The 16,565-nt window shown below is 42.9% G+C and overlaps 1 protein-coding gene across 1 annotated transcript in view; it reads left to right on the forward strand.

The window, feature by feature from the left end:
- Positions 1-13,811, forward strand: part of plcg2 (phospholipase C, gamma 2) — a 44,698-nt gene extending 30,887 nt beyond the window's left edge. Inside the window, exons 21-33 of the mRNA XM_079162353.1 lie at positions 359-427; positions 537-646; positions 819-915; positions 1,015-1,087; positions 3,549-3,721; positions 4,086-4,188; positions 7,312-7,515; positions 8,820-8,959; positions 9,151-9,259; positions 9,377-9,544; positions 12,557-12,645; positions 12,740-12,906; positions 13,008-13,811. Of these exons, the coding sequence (XP_079018479.1) occupies positions 359-427; positions 537-646; positions 819-915; positions 1,015-1,087; positions 3,549-3,721; positions 4,086-4,188; positions 7,312-7,515; positions 8,820-8,959; positions 9,151-9,259; positions 9,377-9,544; positions 12,557-12,645; positions 12,740-12,906; positions 13,008-13,050 (1,545 nt within the window). The 3' untranslated portion in view covers positions 13,051-13,811. The remainder of the gene's footprint in view (positions 1-358; positions 428-536; positions 647-818; positions 916-1,014; positions 1,088-3,548; positions 3,722-4,085; positions 4,189-7,311; positions 7,516-8,819; positions 8,960-9,150; positions 9,260-9,376; positions 9,545-12,556; positions 12,646-12,739; positions 12,907-13,007) is intronic.
- The last annotated feature ends 2,754 nt before the right edge of the window (positions 13,812-16,565 follow it).

Consider the following 16,565-nt stretch of genomic DNA (forward strand, 5'->3'; position numbering starts at 1 on the left):
TCCAATAGTTGCTGAGATATTTTAATCGCACCGACTGACATTGTCATACCTATGACCTCACTGCTGGCATGGCTTAAAAAATTATATATTTGAAAAAGAAAAACACATAGGCCTTCCAATGTCTTCAAATCTCCAGCAGCGTAGTCACTGATGCATCCTAGTCACCCATTGTTTTAGCTCTGCTACTTGGCATTGAACTGATTGCATGTCGATGTGTCCTTGAGCAAGACACTTAACCCCAAAATTGCTCTCGTAGCTGTGCCTATGGTATGATAGCATCTGAATTGTAAGTCGCTTTGGATAAAAGCGTCAGCTAAATGACTGTAATGTAATGTAACAGTGTATTGTGCTAACACAGGAGAAAGACTGTGCCTCTCTGTATGAAGTGAAGACGTACGTGGAACCCAACGAGATCGAGCCCTCACTGGTGTGTATACACACACCACTACACTGTCTGCTTTAGCTGTCTGGTATCCTGTGTGGTGTCCTGTGACAAACGCACACTAGTCATGATAGTGTGCGTTTGTCTCCTTCAGCCTCAAAGTACAGTGAGGGCCGTCTACAGCTACCAGGCCAAAAATCCGGATGAGCACAGCTTCAGCAACGGAGCTTTGATACACAATGTATCAAAGGAGAGCAATGGATGGTGAGTCCACACACACAAGCACATCACAGTTATGAGTCTTTGCCATATCTTAGGAACTAGTCACTTTAATACCCTGCATAATGCATCGTCATCTGCATATACTTGGCTAGCATGGCATAAAGAACAAAACAGGTCCTCACGTTGTCCTCCTCCGCTCTATGCTGCACTACAGGTGGAAAGGCGACTACGGTGGAAAGTTGCAGCTGTTCTTCCCAGCGAACTATGTCGAGGAAGTGTCCAACAACACCAAACCTGACATCAAAGGACAGGTGAACATTAGAGTTCAGGTCACAGTTTAAATGGAGATCCATCAGCACAGCGATCGACTGATAAATAATCGAATGTGTTTGCCACATGTATTAAAACAGGACATGGAAGACAACCCACTAGGTGAACTATGTCAGGGCGTGGTGGACATCTCCAAGTGCAACATCCAAAACTGTGAGTTCTTTAAGTATCTGATGCATGCTAGTTGTCGCTATCCTCACTACACTGATGTCGCTTTTCCTAGTAGTTAAACAACCAATTAATAAAGCCTGAAAACTTAAACAAAAAAAACAACTCCAACAGCAAACAAGTCTAAAGCCGTGTTCTTCTAAAAATAGAAGAAAAAAACATCTTCCTCCCTGCTTTTTGCTGGCACTTTGCTTAATTTCCTTACCAGGGGTGTAACGGTATGATGCGTTTCGATACGTGTCTCGGTTTTTGGGTCACGGTTTGGTACGTTTTTGGTACAATAAGGAAAAACATATGGACTGTATTTAAGAAGAGGACGTACTGGTTTGTGGACTGATGTTTTGAACCCTTGAGTCTGGAATCTCGCGTTGCCATCTTGGAATAAGGCTGCCACCATCTTGGCTTTTTTGCATCTGAAGAAGGGAAGTGACCATATTTGGAACGCGAAGGAGCGATGTAGATATAAGATATACGTATAAGATTCTGGTAGAGGCAGTAACCTGTCAATCGCAGTAAGCCCGCCCTAAAGCATACCCTGCTTTATGGTTTGACTCTAAATGGACCATCATTTAATAAATGAACATCATGCTGTATTGAAGAAGACTTGAAGCTAGAGATTGAGACCATAAACTCATGTTTACAATGTTTACTGAGGTAGAAGTAGAGTCATTTTAATAGACTTCCATACAACTGGACTTTTTTTAAACCAATGTAGATGGGACCCCTGCTGGTCAGTAGAGAGAATGCAAGTTATAAGACTCTTCCGCATCGGCTTCACTCGAAGAACCGAAGGTTGCCACCTGGGAAAACACAGAAACTGCAAAAAAACTAATGTAAATGTAAAGTGTTTCTGATTCTGTAATGCTCCATCATAAGACTTTTCTGTTGATAATTCCTGGACTGGGATGTGGCTTATGGTTCATTGTACAGAGCAGCACAACAGACTGACTAAATGCACATGTGAACTCCCTATTTAGAGGGGCTCAAGCACTTAAATGCTTAAAATCTGTGTTGTCTACAATCGAGTGTGGTCGAACATACGCAGCGACACTCTGTAGCATTGGTCACTTTGGCTCGGTCTGAATCTGCAGTGGGAGGCTGCCTGAACTCTGTGGAGGGAAGGACTCGCCGTTCAGTACGTTTTTTCTTTCCGCTTATCGACACATTCTGGTGATGCCCTCGTAAATGAAATGTTTGAAGTGCATCCACAGATATACCCGACTTCAGTTTATCTATCAGCATACAGTTTGACACAAATCGTGGTCCATTGACTGTTATTACTCCAGCTTACCGAGTCAAACCAACTAGCACGCTGCACGCAGCAACTGGTGCGCTGCCAAAATCTTTCCCGGTAAAACGTGCGCTCCAGTATTTCTGTTCCACGTGCGTGAGAAGTAGACGTAAACAGCTGTTTGGGGTCACAGGGCGTACCGAAAGGATGGTGCATACCGAACCGGGCGTCCCATACGAAACGGTTCAATACCAATTCACCCTTATTCCTAACAAGACTAACACAATCATTGTCATAGCACAAAAACATTTTCCCTTATTGTGTGTATTGTTGTGCATTCAGCTGCAACCTGGTCATCAAAGCATTGTGTAGTATATTTCATGCGACAGTGCTGTTGAAGTGTTGATGAAGGAAGATCCGCGGACACTGTTCTTGCTGGTAACATGAAGTTTATTACAAACAAGCAACACATGTCATACAGACGGCTAGCACGACCGGAGAGTCCTCAGTCAATTCATAATGACTCTGCCGACTGGAGAGTCTTCGTCCTCTTAAATGCAGATGATGCTGTCCTCTCCAGGACCCCTAATAAACATGTCTCGGACATGGGCCCCCAACTTCTCCTCGGACTCTGGCTCCGATAATATGAAACATCTGGACATGTCATCAGGGTGCATAAATTAAGGACATGGCTTCTACACGGCCCCACACATTCCATATCTCTGCTCCTAACGAAAGGACAGAGTTCATGCACTTTATGCTGCTACATACGATAGAGGAGAATTCACGACAATTGCTCCCCTAAGTGGTCACAAACCTCAAGGGGTAAGATTTTTTCATTCATAATTTTACCGTTTTATCTATCTATCTATCTACCTACCTATCTATCTATCCATCCGTCTACCTTTATTAGATGCTGTGCATAGTATACAGATGTTATATGTCAACTAGACGTTGAGCATTGGTCACCAAATTGTACTTTTTGTTGACACCGACAAGTTAGTGAGAAGGGACCAGTGAGTGTGAATTGTCCTTTTGCAGGCCATTTAGGCTACTCCCACATTGTGGAATTAGGTCTTTGCATTTGGAGCGATACATGTGCTGTAATTACAAATGTGGCTTCCTGTAAATTATTTACAATGGGATGCGAATATGCCGTTTATTAAATAATTGTCTATGAAAATATGGGAGTAATGTGTCCCTCTTTGCTTCCAGTGAAGAATGGTAAGAACGGGAAGCCCAATGTGTTGACCCTGCAGGACGTGGAGCAGGACAGTCTGCAGTTCGACCTCGCAGCGGGCTCTCTGGAGGAGCTGTTCGAATGGTACCAAGTGGGCTGGGACATTACCCAGAGAGCGATGAGCAAGCAGTATAACAGGGAACAAGAGGTTAGCATCTTGTGGTATACGATAATGTATGTAGAGGGGCCTTCTAAACTAGGTTGTTACACAAGTATTTATAAAGTCTGCTATTTATAAAAGCTTTCTATTTCTGTTTACATTCGTATATTTTTATGACATTTTGTATGACTCTTGTGGGATACTGTGCTATGATATTTGTTATGACAAACTATACTATCAGCTCACATTCTGCTTTTTCATATTGTCAGTTTGTGTAACACTAGTTCAGACTAAATCTAAGGACAGTATATGATTGAAACATACTGTAAAACCCCAATGGGAGTGCGATACCGGCGGTCTGTCAGCATCACTGTGCAAACAGGAAGTGGCTGTTTTTTCTGTCCAATCTCAGATCAGACAGCAGGAGGAAGTGGAGAAGAAGGCAGAGGTTGCCATGGAGATGTCGGACATGGTGGTCTACTGTCAGCCGCGCAGCAAGGAGAAGGACCGCTTTGGTAAACACATGCAGACGCACATACTGAACACAAAGGCCTGTGAACGCGTGCAACATGATGATTTGACGAGACTTTACCACAGCTTCAAAGTGTGCTCCGATGTAAACAGTCTACAATGTGTTTATTCTTTCAGTGTGATTAAGTCAATATGTTTTAGATAAGTTTTAGATTATAAAGCCATACCAAACTTGTTCTTATCGTTATTACCTCTATGAAACTTCATAATTTTAAGTTATGAAAGAATTGTATGAATACTGTTCATATACATACACATCAGATTTGGTTACATTAGAATTACCCGAGCACAGATTATGTCTGAATATCTAGCAATTGAGCAAGAAACTGCACCAGAAAAAGTGTAAATCTTTATGGTAACTCTTAAAATTGTAGTCACTATTGTGTTCCACATGTTAGTTTGAGACAAAAAACATACCTTATTATTAGGTTCTAATGTACCATTCCTCCCTTCCTGCTAGGGATATCAAATTGCCCATAAATTGCCCCAAACTTTCAAAAAAAAAAAACCTTCATGTTTGCACTATTTGTTTTTGCACATTATGTCCATGACGCTGTGACTGACGATGTGAGTGACTGTGCAGCAAATGGCTGATTCGTTACGTTGAAACGAGGAGTTACCTGTACTATACCTCCACATTTCAAAACAAAAACGAATTTTAGGTTGCAGCTGGCTGGAGGGGGAGCTTAAAGTTTTGTTCATTCTATTAAATTTCACAATATAAAATGTGCGTTTTCTGTTTGTGAAGTAAAAACATTGTAAGAAAGGAAGTACTACTCACCCATCTTTTATTTTCAATTAAAGAAAGAGAGGTTGTGTGACTCAGTGCATTCAGTGGATGTGAGGCTGACGAACCCAGTAGTGCTGCTTCTTTCCCCCTGACAACAAATATTTATTTTCATGTTGAAATATCTGTTTTTTTTACTATTGAAATATATATTAAAAAACAGATTATTCGTTAACAGGCCTACTCCCTACCTCCCCTATTACTGGCGCCCTTGCTCGGATGACACCCATCTTCAAACTCAACCTTGATTTTGATCTCAGCTACACTGTCAAATCGAATGACGCTTTGTCACTTTGACAAAATCTCTCCACAGAAATATTAACAACTGTCGAGGTACTCAAAACCCCTTTTTGGGGGTCAGTTCCATTCATCTGACCCCAAGCTAGTCTGCCAGCAGCCACAAATAATGCTGGTAGATAATCTTGATAATTTCCACTATAAAACTTTCAGAGAGCTTGTAAAGTGACTGTTAAAAGGTTTGCAGTTTCCTTATATTACCAGACTAGCTGTTTCCCCCCTGCTCCCAGTCTTTCTGCTAAGCCAAGCTAACCCTCTGCCGGCAGTAGCTTCATATTCACCGTACAGATATGATAGTGGCTTTAATCTTTTCATCTACTGTTGTCAGAAAGCCGATTTCCCCAAAATTATTCACAATAATCCAATATTATTATGTCTCTGTAGTATAAAGAAATGAATGTTACACTAATCACAAGTCGTAATACAGGCTACAGGTCATGAGCCTACAGTTGACCAGTGAGGAAATAGTGCACCTCAGCCTGTTCAGGGAGTATCTATCTTCACTGTTCTTCTACCACAACTCAAAGTGCTTCAGCAAACAGGATGTGACCAAAGAGAAAGATCTGAGGACTAGACAGCTTCCTGTGTGTCACCAATCTACATTTAGAAATACACTGAGTTGCACATAACCTACATCCACATCGCACCGGTCCTCATCAAGTGACTCTGTTGTTCTAGTTTGGATTTTAGATACTGGGATAAGGGAGCATTCTAAATGTTTTTATCAATATGAATCATCTATCTTGTGCCCAGGGCTGTTTCTAGGATTTGAGGACATCAGGGGGGCACAGCCCGGACCTCTGTAGGTGCCCCCCCCGGGATTAAAAAAAAAATAGTGGTGTAGCGGACCACTATCGATCCGTGATCCGTACAGATCCCCCCTCGCCGTACGGCCTTCACGTGAACCGCGGATTAATTACCCAGTTTAACGTTAAACCATCATAGCGTGGAAAAAGAAAATTCTGCCAATGTTCAGTAAAATATGCGATCAGGAACTCGGCATTTATGCTTTCTGTTCGCTGATAATGTTGCATTGTAGACGACCAATCCAAGTTGAAATTGACAGGAGGGCTAGTAACATTAGCAGCACCGCTAACGGCTAATGAACAAAGGTTCTGTTCACTTACATTATGATGCGTTCAGGCTCTGTTCAGTGCAAGGTGAATAACGTTATCATGATGTGTAATCTCGTAAACTGTAGTGTTGGTGAGAAACTTGAATAAATCCAGTTGTTTGAAGGAGATGTTTTCACAACAATATAAATAGATATTAGAGATGAATTATGAGCTGTTTACACTAGTAAACTAGTCAAGTAGCTTATAATACATCAGTAAAGCTACTAATGACAAGATACAATCTTTTTTATTTCCATATCATTTGATTGTGTGTTTTTATGAAGATAAAAACACATTATAGATGACTAAAACAAAGTAAGGATAACATTTAGAATTTTTTATGGTTAACATTGACTTTAGAGGGGTTGAAAAGATTTTTGCTGCTATAACCAAACAGAACAGAAAAGGGATCTGTATCTGCCAATATGGATCATCAATGATTGGCAATAAGTATTGGCGCAAAAAAACATAATCAGAGATATCCAAAAGTAATGTCCCAGTGTCCCAGAACCACCTCTTTATCTGCACCCACGCACTCAACACAGCCGTCTAAAGCAAGCAGTGTTCACTTCTGTCTATAACAGCATGCTAGCTTACAACAACCAGCTAGAAGCGTGTTCTGCTACCTGGTACGGTGTCGTCACTGGCAGCATGCATGCTTCACCACCAATCAACAAACCGTGCACTCTTCCTTAGCTACCAACAAGCAACAAACGTATCACTTACATCACCAGCTAGCAATATTTCAAGCTAACTATCAGTAACCAACAACCGGATAATAACAGCTAAATATACTCTATATAGTCACAGGTTTCACTATTAACAGTTTCAGTCCAGTTTATTGGTCGGGACCATTATCAGCTCAACATGTACCTCTCAAATGACTGCTCCTTTCTTTGTCCTCACAGACTCTTACAGCTACAAGGAGATCCGCTCCTTTGTGGAGAACAAGATGCCAGGAAAGAACCGCACCAAGGACTTCCTGCGCTACAATCGCAAGGCCCTGAGTCGCATCTACCCAAAAGGCCAGCGTGTGGAGTCCTCCAACTACGACCCTTACCCGCTGTGGGCCATTGGGAGTCACATGGTGGCTCTCAACTTCCAGACTGCAGGTACGGTAGTTTATCTAGACTGATCTCCTGTGCCGCTCGGTGGAACAACTCAGGGGTATAAGTCTTTATCGACGACACAGATCCTCAGTCTTACTAACTGTGGCCAGCCGGTCAGGTAATCCAGGAAACAAGTGGAGTGCAAAAGCATACAGTATTTAAGGTTTCCTTAAAAGTATTGCCAACAGACATTTTTCACAGTTAAGCAATGTCAGTGAGCCGACAAAAGACCAGGGCCCTGGAACTGACGCAGCTAAATGAAATGCAGCCGTCATATTTAGATTTTGTATGCACGGTCTATAAGACTTCCCATTTGGCATCTTGGACACAAACAAATCTGTTGCCACATGAGGTAACACAATGGTGATTGAATAGTTTGCGGTATTATGAACTGGGTGACTGCGGCAACATTAGTGACACGATTTTTTTCATACCCAGCAGTTTCCGTTAGAGAGGGTAGGCGGAGCTAACGCAACAGACTTGCTCCATAACCTTTTCATCTTGTGGGGGAAGTGGCGGACTGATTTATTTACCGGTCTCTGCCAGCGCTGTGAGTAAACGGTCACTATGGTCGTACAAACAAAGAAAAGAGCGATGAATACAGACAATGAAACTACAATAACAAGTGCAAATCCCCGCCTCCTCCGTGAATGAAGCGTGTCTCACGGCAGAGCTGAAGGTAAGCAGCGACGAGACGATTTCGTCTGATTTCATGACTTCGGCAGGTCAAAGTCGGCTGCTCGGTGTGGAAGGATCCCCTGTTGAGACCTCTCCCAGGTGATGGCTGGCCTCTCGCCGGGCGCATTTCCTCTGTGAGGCACCATGGCCGCTGGCTCTATGTCGGCTTGGAAAGGCCCGGGGTGAAGGTGGCTCGCAACTCCAACTGTGAACTTTACAGAACCCCCTCACCCTCAGACCTCGCCGCTCAGTTAAAACTACACACTTTACGAACTACACTGTTTATGAAACTAGCTCTGCTGTTAACATTGTGACTATAGATGTCAGTGTTTGCTGAGGAGACTTGCGTAGCTAGCTAGTGACGCAACCTCAGCGGCCATTTTAATCATTGACTAGCAAAACGAGGATCCCAACATCCACTGGTGAAAAAAACCTTGTCACTCTGTTTGAGCTTGATTTTAATCAAATATTATAAGACACAATACCTACTTTGAAGACGCAGTGTGTAGTTATTTTAAAAACACATGAATTTTTTTTTCATTTCCTGAAAAGGGACAGTTTTGGTTTCCTGCCCGACAGCGGCGATATGTAGAACAGAGGTTTATATATTATGTATGTGTTTCACCCAGATAAATACACCCAGTTGAACAGCGCCCTCTTCGGTCTGAATGGACGTACGGGCTACGTGCTGCAGCCGGATTTCATGCGTGACGATAGCTACGAGCCTCAGCAGGAGAGGAAGAAGGTCAAGTACGACATCGTGATTAGGGTATGTCTGTCCACAAACACACACAGTAATAACTGGCTAACACATACACCATCATCATCATCATGAGATTGCTTTAGGATATATCGAAGTGCATGATGCTGACTGGCTGATCTTTACTTCGTAATAAAGTAAGTAAATGCTGAATGAGCTGCTGGGGAGAACTTCTTAACAGCAGCTGTGTGTGTCTGCAGGTGATCGCTGCCAGACACCTCCCAAAGCCCGGCCGCAGCATAGCCAGTCCATTCGTGGAGATCGAGCTGTGCGGGCACACGGAAGAGAAGTTCAAGACCATCGTCTATCGTAAGGAGAGGGCGGGAGGGTTGACAGTTAAACCCCGTGGGACGGGGAAAGAAATGAGACTGAAGTGAGAAGCTGTTTGTGCTCATGTGAACGGTGCTGTCGTCCTGTCGGCTGCAGGTGACAACGGTCTGAACCCAGTGTGGAAATCCCCGGCAGACTCGGCGGTCTTCACCGTGCACGAGCCCGAGCTCACCTTCCTGCGCTTTGTGGTCAACGAGGAGGACATGTTCTCGGACCCCAACTTCCTGGCTCAGGCCACGTTTCCTGTCAAAGGCATCCGCTCAGGTGGGAGCACAGAGGGCCAGAGCTGGTGGGAGCATCAAGCTCACAAAATACTCGTTATCAAGCAATACTATATTTTTTTATGTTACACTTTTATTTAATGTGCAGTATGAGAGATCAGTGAAGACAAGTCATGTATGTCAAATATTCTTACATTCATTTGACACAGGGTGTGAATACTTACATTTTTTACATTAAAAAGATCCCGCGGCACACCAACGACCAAAAAAGTTACAAAATGACACATTGTAGCGTAATACAGCATATATGCTGACAATTTAATGACAAGTCTCTCAATGCGTTGATCCTTACTGAGTGGCTCACACGAAGCTCTTCCTCAACAGCTCAGTCTCCCTCTGTTTTTAGTTTTGTTGCCCAGTTCAGAGTCTGCATATTTCCTTTTCAAATTTTTCTCCGTCGCTGTTCGTCTTGTCACCGCAACCTCTCCCACGTATCATTTAATAATTATTCATCATTAAATTAACAAGGTAACTACTGCCATCCACTGGCATGGAAGAGTATTTCATTACTGAGCCAGCCATTGCAGGCTCAGACGCTCAACAATGGCAATTTTTTTGGACCAATTAAGTGAAATTGGACATTTTCCATGGCACAGTGGTTGAAAATCACTGCTTTAATTAAATAACTTTAACTTCAAGAAATGTGAAAAACTGCATGTGATGTACAAATAGTATCACCTGCAGCTATTATCTAAAGAATTCAATAATGTTTTGAATTTAATTTGAATATCTTCATCTGGTTTAACTAGTGTGAACATCAACCTGTAAAAAAAAATAATTACAAAAAACAGACTATCATAATGGTCCTTGAACACATCAGAATCAGAACCGTTTATTACCATGGTATGTTGAACATACAAGGAATTTGACATGACGGGAGGTGCAGAACATTTAACAATCAACAACAATCAACACAGTGCAAAGTAGAGACATATTAAAATGTACAGAAAAATATATAAAATAAAGTAAAATATAAAATAATAAAGTGCACAAATGAACAGATAACAGGACTATAAACAAGTGAGATGTAAGTGTAGTGTAAAAGTGTCGAGTCTAATTAAATAAGAACCTAGAAGGGATGTGCAGGGGAGTGACCGGTAGGGAATTGTCCTGAGGATGACAGAGTCAGTGGGGGTCCCGGGCTCTGTTAATGAGCCCGACTGCGGAAGGGAAGAAGCTGTTCATGTGTCGTGAGGTCTTGGTCCTGATGGACCTCAGCCTCCTGCCAGATGGAACGGGCACGAACAGTTTGTGTCCAGGGTGAGAGGGGTCGGCTACAATCTTTCTTGCTCGCTTCAGGGTCCTTGAAGCGAACAAGTCCAGGAGGGACGGAAAGATTGCAGCCAATCACGCTCTCAGCAGAGCGAATGATGCGCTGCAGCCTGCCCTTGTCCGTGGCGTGATAGATTTTGACGAAATATTCCGTCATGAAAAGCAACCAAATTAAAGCTTAATGTTGTGCTATTTCATCAAAATCGCTTTATTTTACATGTCTTGTTTAAAATTGCACACAAAAAAAAAAACATTTGTATGAAAGAAGATTCTGTTTAAAAACATTAAATTCTGCGCTTCTCAACGCAGCTGGGAAGCGAGACGAAAACTAAAAAGGCAAAAGGGACTGCAATATGCAGTGGAAGGATATATCCAAAACATTAAGATCACGAAGGGGACACAACAATAATCGAAGCAAAAGCATACAGGTCTCAATCAAAACATCTCTAATGCAGTCAGACGTTAGCTGCTATCCAAACAAACGCATGTAACAGACTGTCTCATGTTTGTCCTTTCTGGTGTTGAAGATATGTCCCATCAGTGTTGCCGTAGAGAGGGGGCGATTCCCGCCTCTAGGAAAAGGGGCGTAAACGTAAACGGGAAGACGTTATCGTTTCACCGTAGCACTACCAGCCTAAAGTACCATCTCAACGCTACGCATGCGTTGGTCGGTGAGGGGAGTTTAAGTGGAATGCGCCAAACCACCCTCACTGAACAACGTATAGTTCCCTCACTAAGTCTGCCTGTGACAAGTTGACTAGCACAGTTGCCAAATGGATTGCAAAAAGCTGTAGACCGATTAATATTGTTGAGGACGAGGGGAAGTTTTGCGAGTGGCAACGGGGGACTCGAGCATCAAAGCACCGCAAAGACGCACAATAATGACAAAAATCGGTAATATGTGATTAATCATGATTAATCCACAGAAACCTGTGATTAATTTGATTAAAATGTTTAATCATTTCACAGCCCTAATATATATATATATGTTGTACAAAAGACATGTTTGAGTTCTTTCTACTTCTAGCCATGCTTGTGCTGTTTCCATAGAGGTGCAGAGTGAAAAACGAGGCCAAAGAGTAAAATGTGGACTATATATGAAAAATAGCCTCTTGGCTAATTCTGGCGCATTTACATGAATGTTTTAATAGTGTGTATTGTCCCTGCCAAATAAAACTCTTTTAAAAAAATGGGTCAAGGCCTCAGCCAGACTATCGCAGGGAGACGCAAAGACACGGACAACAATTCACGCTCACATTCACACCTACGGGCAATTTAGAATCATCAATTACCTTGCGTAACCTCGTGAAAATACCGCCGCCGTAACAAAGGTAAACTTATTGATACTCTACCAATAGCAAAGTATACCTGCCTCCTGATTCTACACAGCGACTTGACAGCACAATTGTTTCCTCGGTGAAAGGTTGAGTCACCAGCGTAGCTGCTTAGTTACTGACGCCTACCTCGTTACCACAGCCACCCATGCAGATAGGCCGGTGATGTCTGGACACACAAATCTGATCACTTGCAAATAACAGTGAAGACAGTCTGTCGGTGAGGGCCCACGGTGAGGGCCCACAGCTGCTTTTTTTCCCTCCTCGGCCTCCGACCAGGTGAATCAGCTCTACCACAGTAATGTAAATAAGATGAGGTTTGTAGTAAATGGGCCACAACAATGATCGTTTCAGTAGTTTGATATGATTGGTTGATGTCGTTTCCTCAGGTTACCGCTCTGTACCTCTGAAGAACGGCTACAGTGAAGACTTAGAGTTGGCCTCTCTGCTGGTCTACATCAATGTTCAACAAGCAGGGGTGAGCAAACGCACACACACACACAGCACATCAGTATCGATTTACACCTGCAGTTTGATTTCGGTGAACGTGATCACACGACTTGTCCTTTCAGAAAGCAGAGGAGGAGCTGTACTCGTCCTCCAGCCAGCTGAAGAAAAAGCAGGCGGAGGTCGGCGGCGAGCCTTTCCTGTACGACACGCACACCAACATCCAGCGCTCCGCCGTCCCGCGCCAACACAACCCGCTCACCAGAGAAGGCAGCACCGGGGAGAACCACAGGTTAGCCTCAAACCTCCATGGCGCGTAGGGGGGAAGCCAGGTGGTTTAAATGAGATAAAGTCCCTTCTAAAATTTTCCGCTGTATTTTCTTTGCACCCCAGGACAAAAGATAAGAAGATAAACAACAGTAAGTTCTACTCGTGAAGACTCGTCTGTCCACGTCCTTCCTGCCTGAGTAGCTCAGAAATGCCGACTACAAATCTAACATCAGCTCTGTCTGCATACGTAAGAAATTGTGATCTGTGCAGTTAAGAGTTTTCCAATTTTGAGACGTTATCATTTTTCCTTTTCATACCCAAAACAACTTTCTATTTATTTAAGATTCAAAAAATCTTGAGGCACATTTTAATGTATTTTCTGGGGTAACCTCTTGGAAATGTAGGAAACCAATAAACTATAATGCAGAACCGGGTGAGGCCGGTTGAGGGAAGGTGAATTGTGTAACTCCTTTATAAGAGATAAGATGTGAGGCTGTAACATTTCCTCTGAGGTCTCCACAGACAGCCAGCGTAGTGCATTCAGTCTGACATCAAACTGTTAAGAGGTGGACAACACTGATACTCAGATGATATTTATTGTGTAACTGAAATAACCTTTTCACTGCAGACTGTTCTTCTGCCGGGGAAATGTGTCGAATTAGTCTTTTATCTTAATAATTCTTAATTTCAAATTCTGATGAGTGTGAGACGACCTGATATGTCCCGGGATGTGGAAATGCTGTTTTTGATGTGTAGTTTCACCAGCGTGACATGATTTTCTCTGTGTGTTTGGAGGTGAGAAGTCAGATTAGTGAAAACGGGCGATGCAATGAGAACATTTCATGTATTTCATTTGAAGCCAGTTCCTGTAACTCCTCTGAGGCCTTCTTATGAATCGAGTCAATAAAGAATGCTTGGTGAACTTTACCCTTTATTTCTGTTTCATCTTTATTTTAGCCTAGAGCTGTGTTGCATTGTATTCTCTGTAATATTAAGCATGTATTTGTGATGTTAACATTAAGATTGAATAGTAGGCCGTCCTATATTTTAAGCTTAATTCTGTGTAACGTAACTGTAAGCCACTTTGTGCCCCTGCCACGTGAAAAACACTACTTTTTATAATATGATACTGGGACACCATGTACCACTTAGCAGGTGGGTTTCCAATTCCCTCATGTATCAGCTATAAAAAATAGCTGTTAATAAAGAGGCCCAGCTTCAACTAGGAAGTTTGAAGTCAAGATGGCTGACAAGTCCAAGGTTATATTGAAATGTCCATTTCTCTGCCCACATATGCTGACTGTATATAATACACGACAGCAAGTGCATTGGCTCTTCTTCAGTATATTACAAATATCTTAAATTGACAACATTGCACTTATCGTGGTCTTCCCCAGACGTTCTTAACTTTGGGTTTTATATTCCGATGATAAACATGTCACAAGTAAACAAGTCACTCTGACTGCTGATATTTGGACTTGTCGAGGCAAAAACACTTGCTAATTGAAGCGTGACAAGTTAGTGCAATATACCAGGGTAAGTGATTGACTTGCTCGCCTTAGCACTCATGGTCTTCAACACGTTACATGCAAGGAGCCATAATGGTTGTCCATAAATCTCTACACAGATAGACTTTTCACCAGCCTTCTCTTAGCATCGCGGTCAAACAAAAAAAACTGGCTACTACATACAAGGTCAAGGTACAAGAACCAGTACACGGTTCATTAATTGTCAGTGTACAACAGGGTTGCACGACAAGATGCTCTCTGTAGACCCATTTTGCAATATAACAAAAACAAAACTTTTTTTGTGGAGGATGAGGGTTAACAGGTTGTGGCTGAGGTGAGTATTGTCTTATAATATCCTTTTGAGCTCTTCACAGGCACCTCTTGTCATCAATATCACTGATGCTCGGTAGATGGGTGCCAATGATGTGTTGGGCGGTTTTAATCACCCGCTGTAGAGGCCTCCTATCCTGGTTGTGTTTGTGATGCTGATTCCCAGGAACTTAAAAACTATTCACTCGCTCCACCTCAGCTCCATTGATGTAGACAGGAGTGTGCGTCTTCGCCTTTTTTTTTTCTAAAGTCAACAATCAGCTCCTTGGTTTTACTGACGTTGAGCAGCTGGTTGTTCTCGGAGCACCTCTGCAAGATTGTTGATGACCTCTCTATATGAAGCCTGGCCCCTTATTGTAGTGACTTTACAATTCTAGGAATCACAAATTAAGGAGCCATAAACAAAATGACACAATGACGAATACATTTCATTCCCAAATGCTCCAAATACACATGGTACTCAGGGAAAACCTGCTTCCCTGCAGTCTCATGCGTCAGGCAAAATGTAATCTTGGTCTTTCAACAACATTAGACTTTGTCTGCGAACGCACTTAATGCAGGAGTTCTTTCTTGTCATGGCAAGCCTCCAAGTCTCTTCCGAATGGCCAGGATCTTTGTGAGAAAGTAGGGATCCATTATAAAGCAAAATCTCCCAAACTTAAGATTTCTCCATTTCTTCCTGGACTTGGTGTCAGCAACTGGTTTGACTCAAGGTTGTACTGCTTATCAGCATTTTGTCCAATCTACACGCAGAAATCCTTAAGACAACTGCCGAAAGGAACTGTCGCTAAAAGCAACTTAACGAATTGAGTTCGAGGCGTTTACTTAGATTCAAGCAATAGTTTTATTTATCACAGAGATATTAGCCGAGCAGTTAAACGTGCACGGTCCTGACAGTTCCTCTCCGATTGAGAGCAACGTAAAAAGGCGCTTGGACACGGCAGCGCGGTAAGTTTTGTAGGTTCTCCTTAAAGGAGCCATTGGTCAAAGTCAAGTTGCAGGCGGGATCGATTTTAGCAGAGCGACGGCCTGGTTGGAGCACTGAGCATATCCGCTCACACTGGCTCTCGTCCGGGATCCTCCTTCGATGCGTCTTCAGTGTGTGCGTGTGTTGTGAAAGCCTAGCCTAACAGGCTCCAAAGTGTGTAATCTACGTTTTGCTATCTCAAGCTGTGGTACGTACTGTTCTCAGCTGGCAGTTTACTCCAAGATTTGATATCAGTGTATAGTTGCCCAAGCGTGTCCTTCAGAGTTACAGTTTTCTCATTCCTTTGTACAGGCGAGTGCTAGAGCGCCCCGCTTGGAGTTTTAAACCTTCATAACCTGTAACTCGCAACTCCGCTAATTAGCACATAAAGCTCTGATTACATTTATTTACATAACAGAACTCAGCTTCCAAGCCATGTTGTTCTTATAGCGTATGGGCCGGCCCCATGTTCCAACATCTTGGAGCCTCCAATCAACGGGTCAACATTTGCCCCTTATGCTGGGATACGTTTGGAGGATGAAAACCTCTTTCGGGTCAGAGCAGGTTCCTCCTAAATACAATAAACATGTCGGTGGAGACCGTGGACACACTGGTTGTGGCAGCCTGCATTCTGTATAACTTTCTGACGAGGCCTGGTGATGCAGGATCCAGGCTGTTTTGGAAGGGTGAAAACCTGCAGTCAGTGAATGACCATCTAGACTGCAGTGATCAGGACGCATTTGCCGTGCGGGATTCCACGGCATAACAAATTATAGTTAATTCATTGATTATTATCTCCAACAGGAAGATCATGCCATCGCTTGTGCTTGTGCACCTCTGTCTGTCCACGGCTAATCTCGTCTTCTGCTGCAGCAA

This window comes from Pholis gunnellus (genome assembly GCF_910591455.1).
Source record: "Pholis gunnellus genome assembly, chromosome: 7".
NCBI lineage: Eukaryota > Metazoa > Chordata > Actinopteri > Perciformes > Pholidae > Pholis > Pholis gunnellus.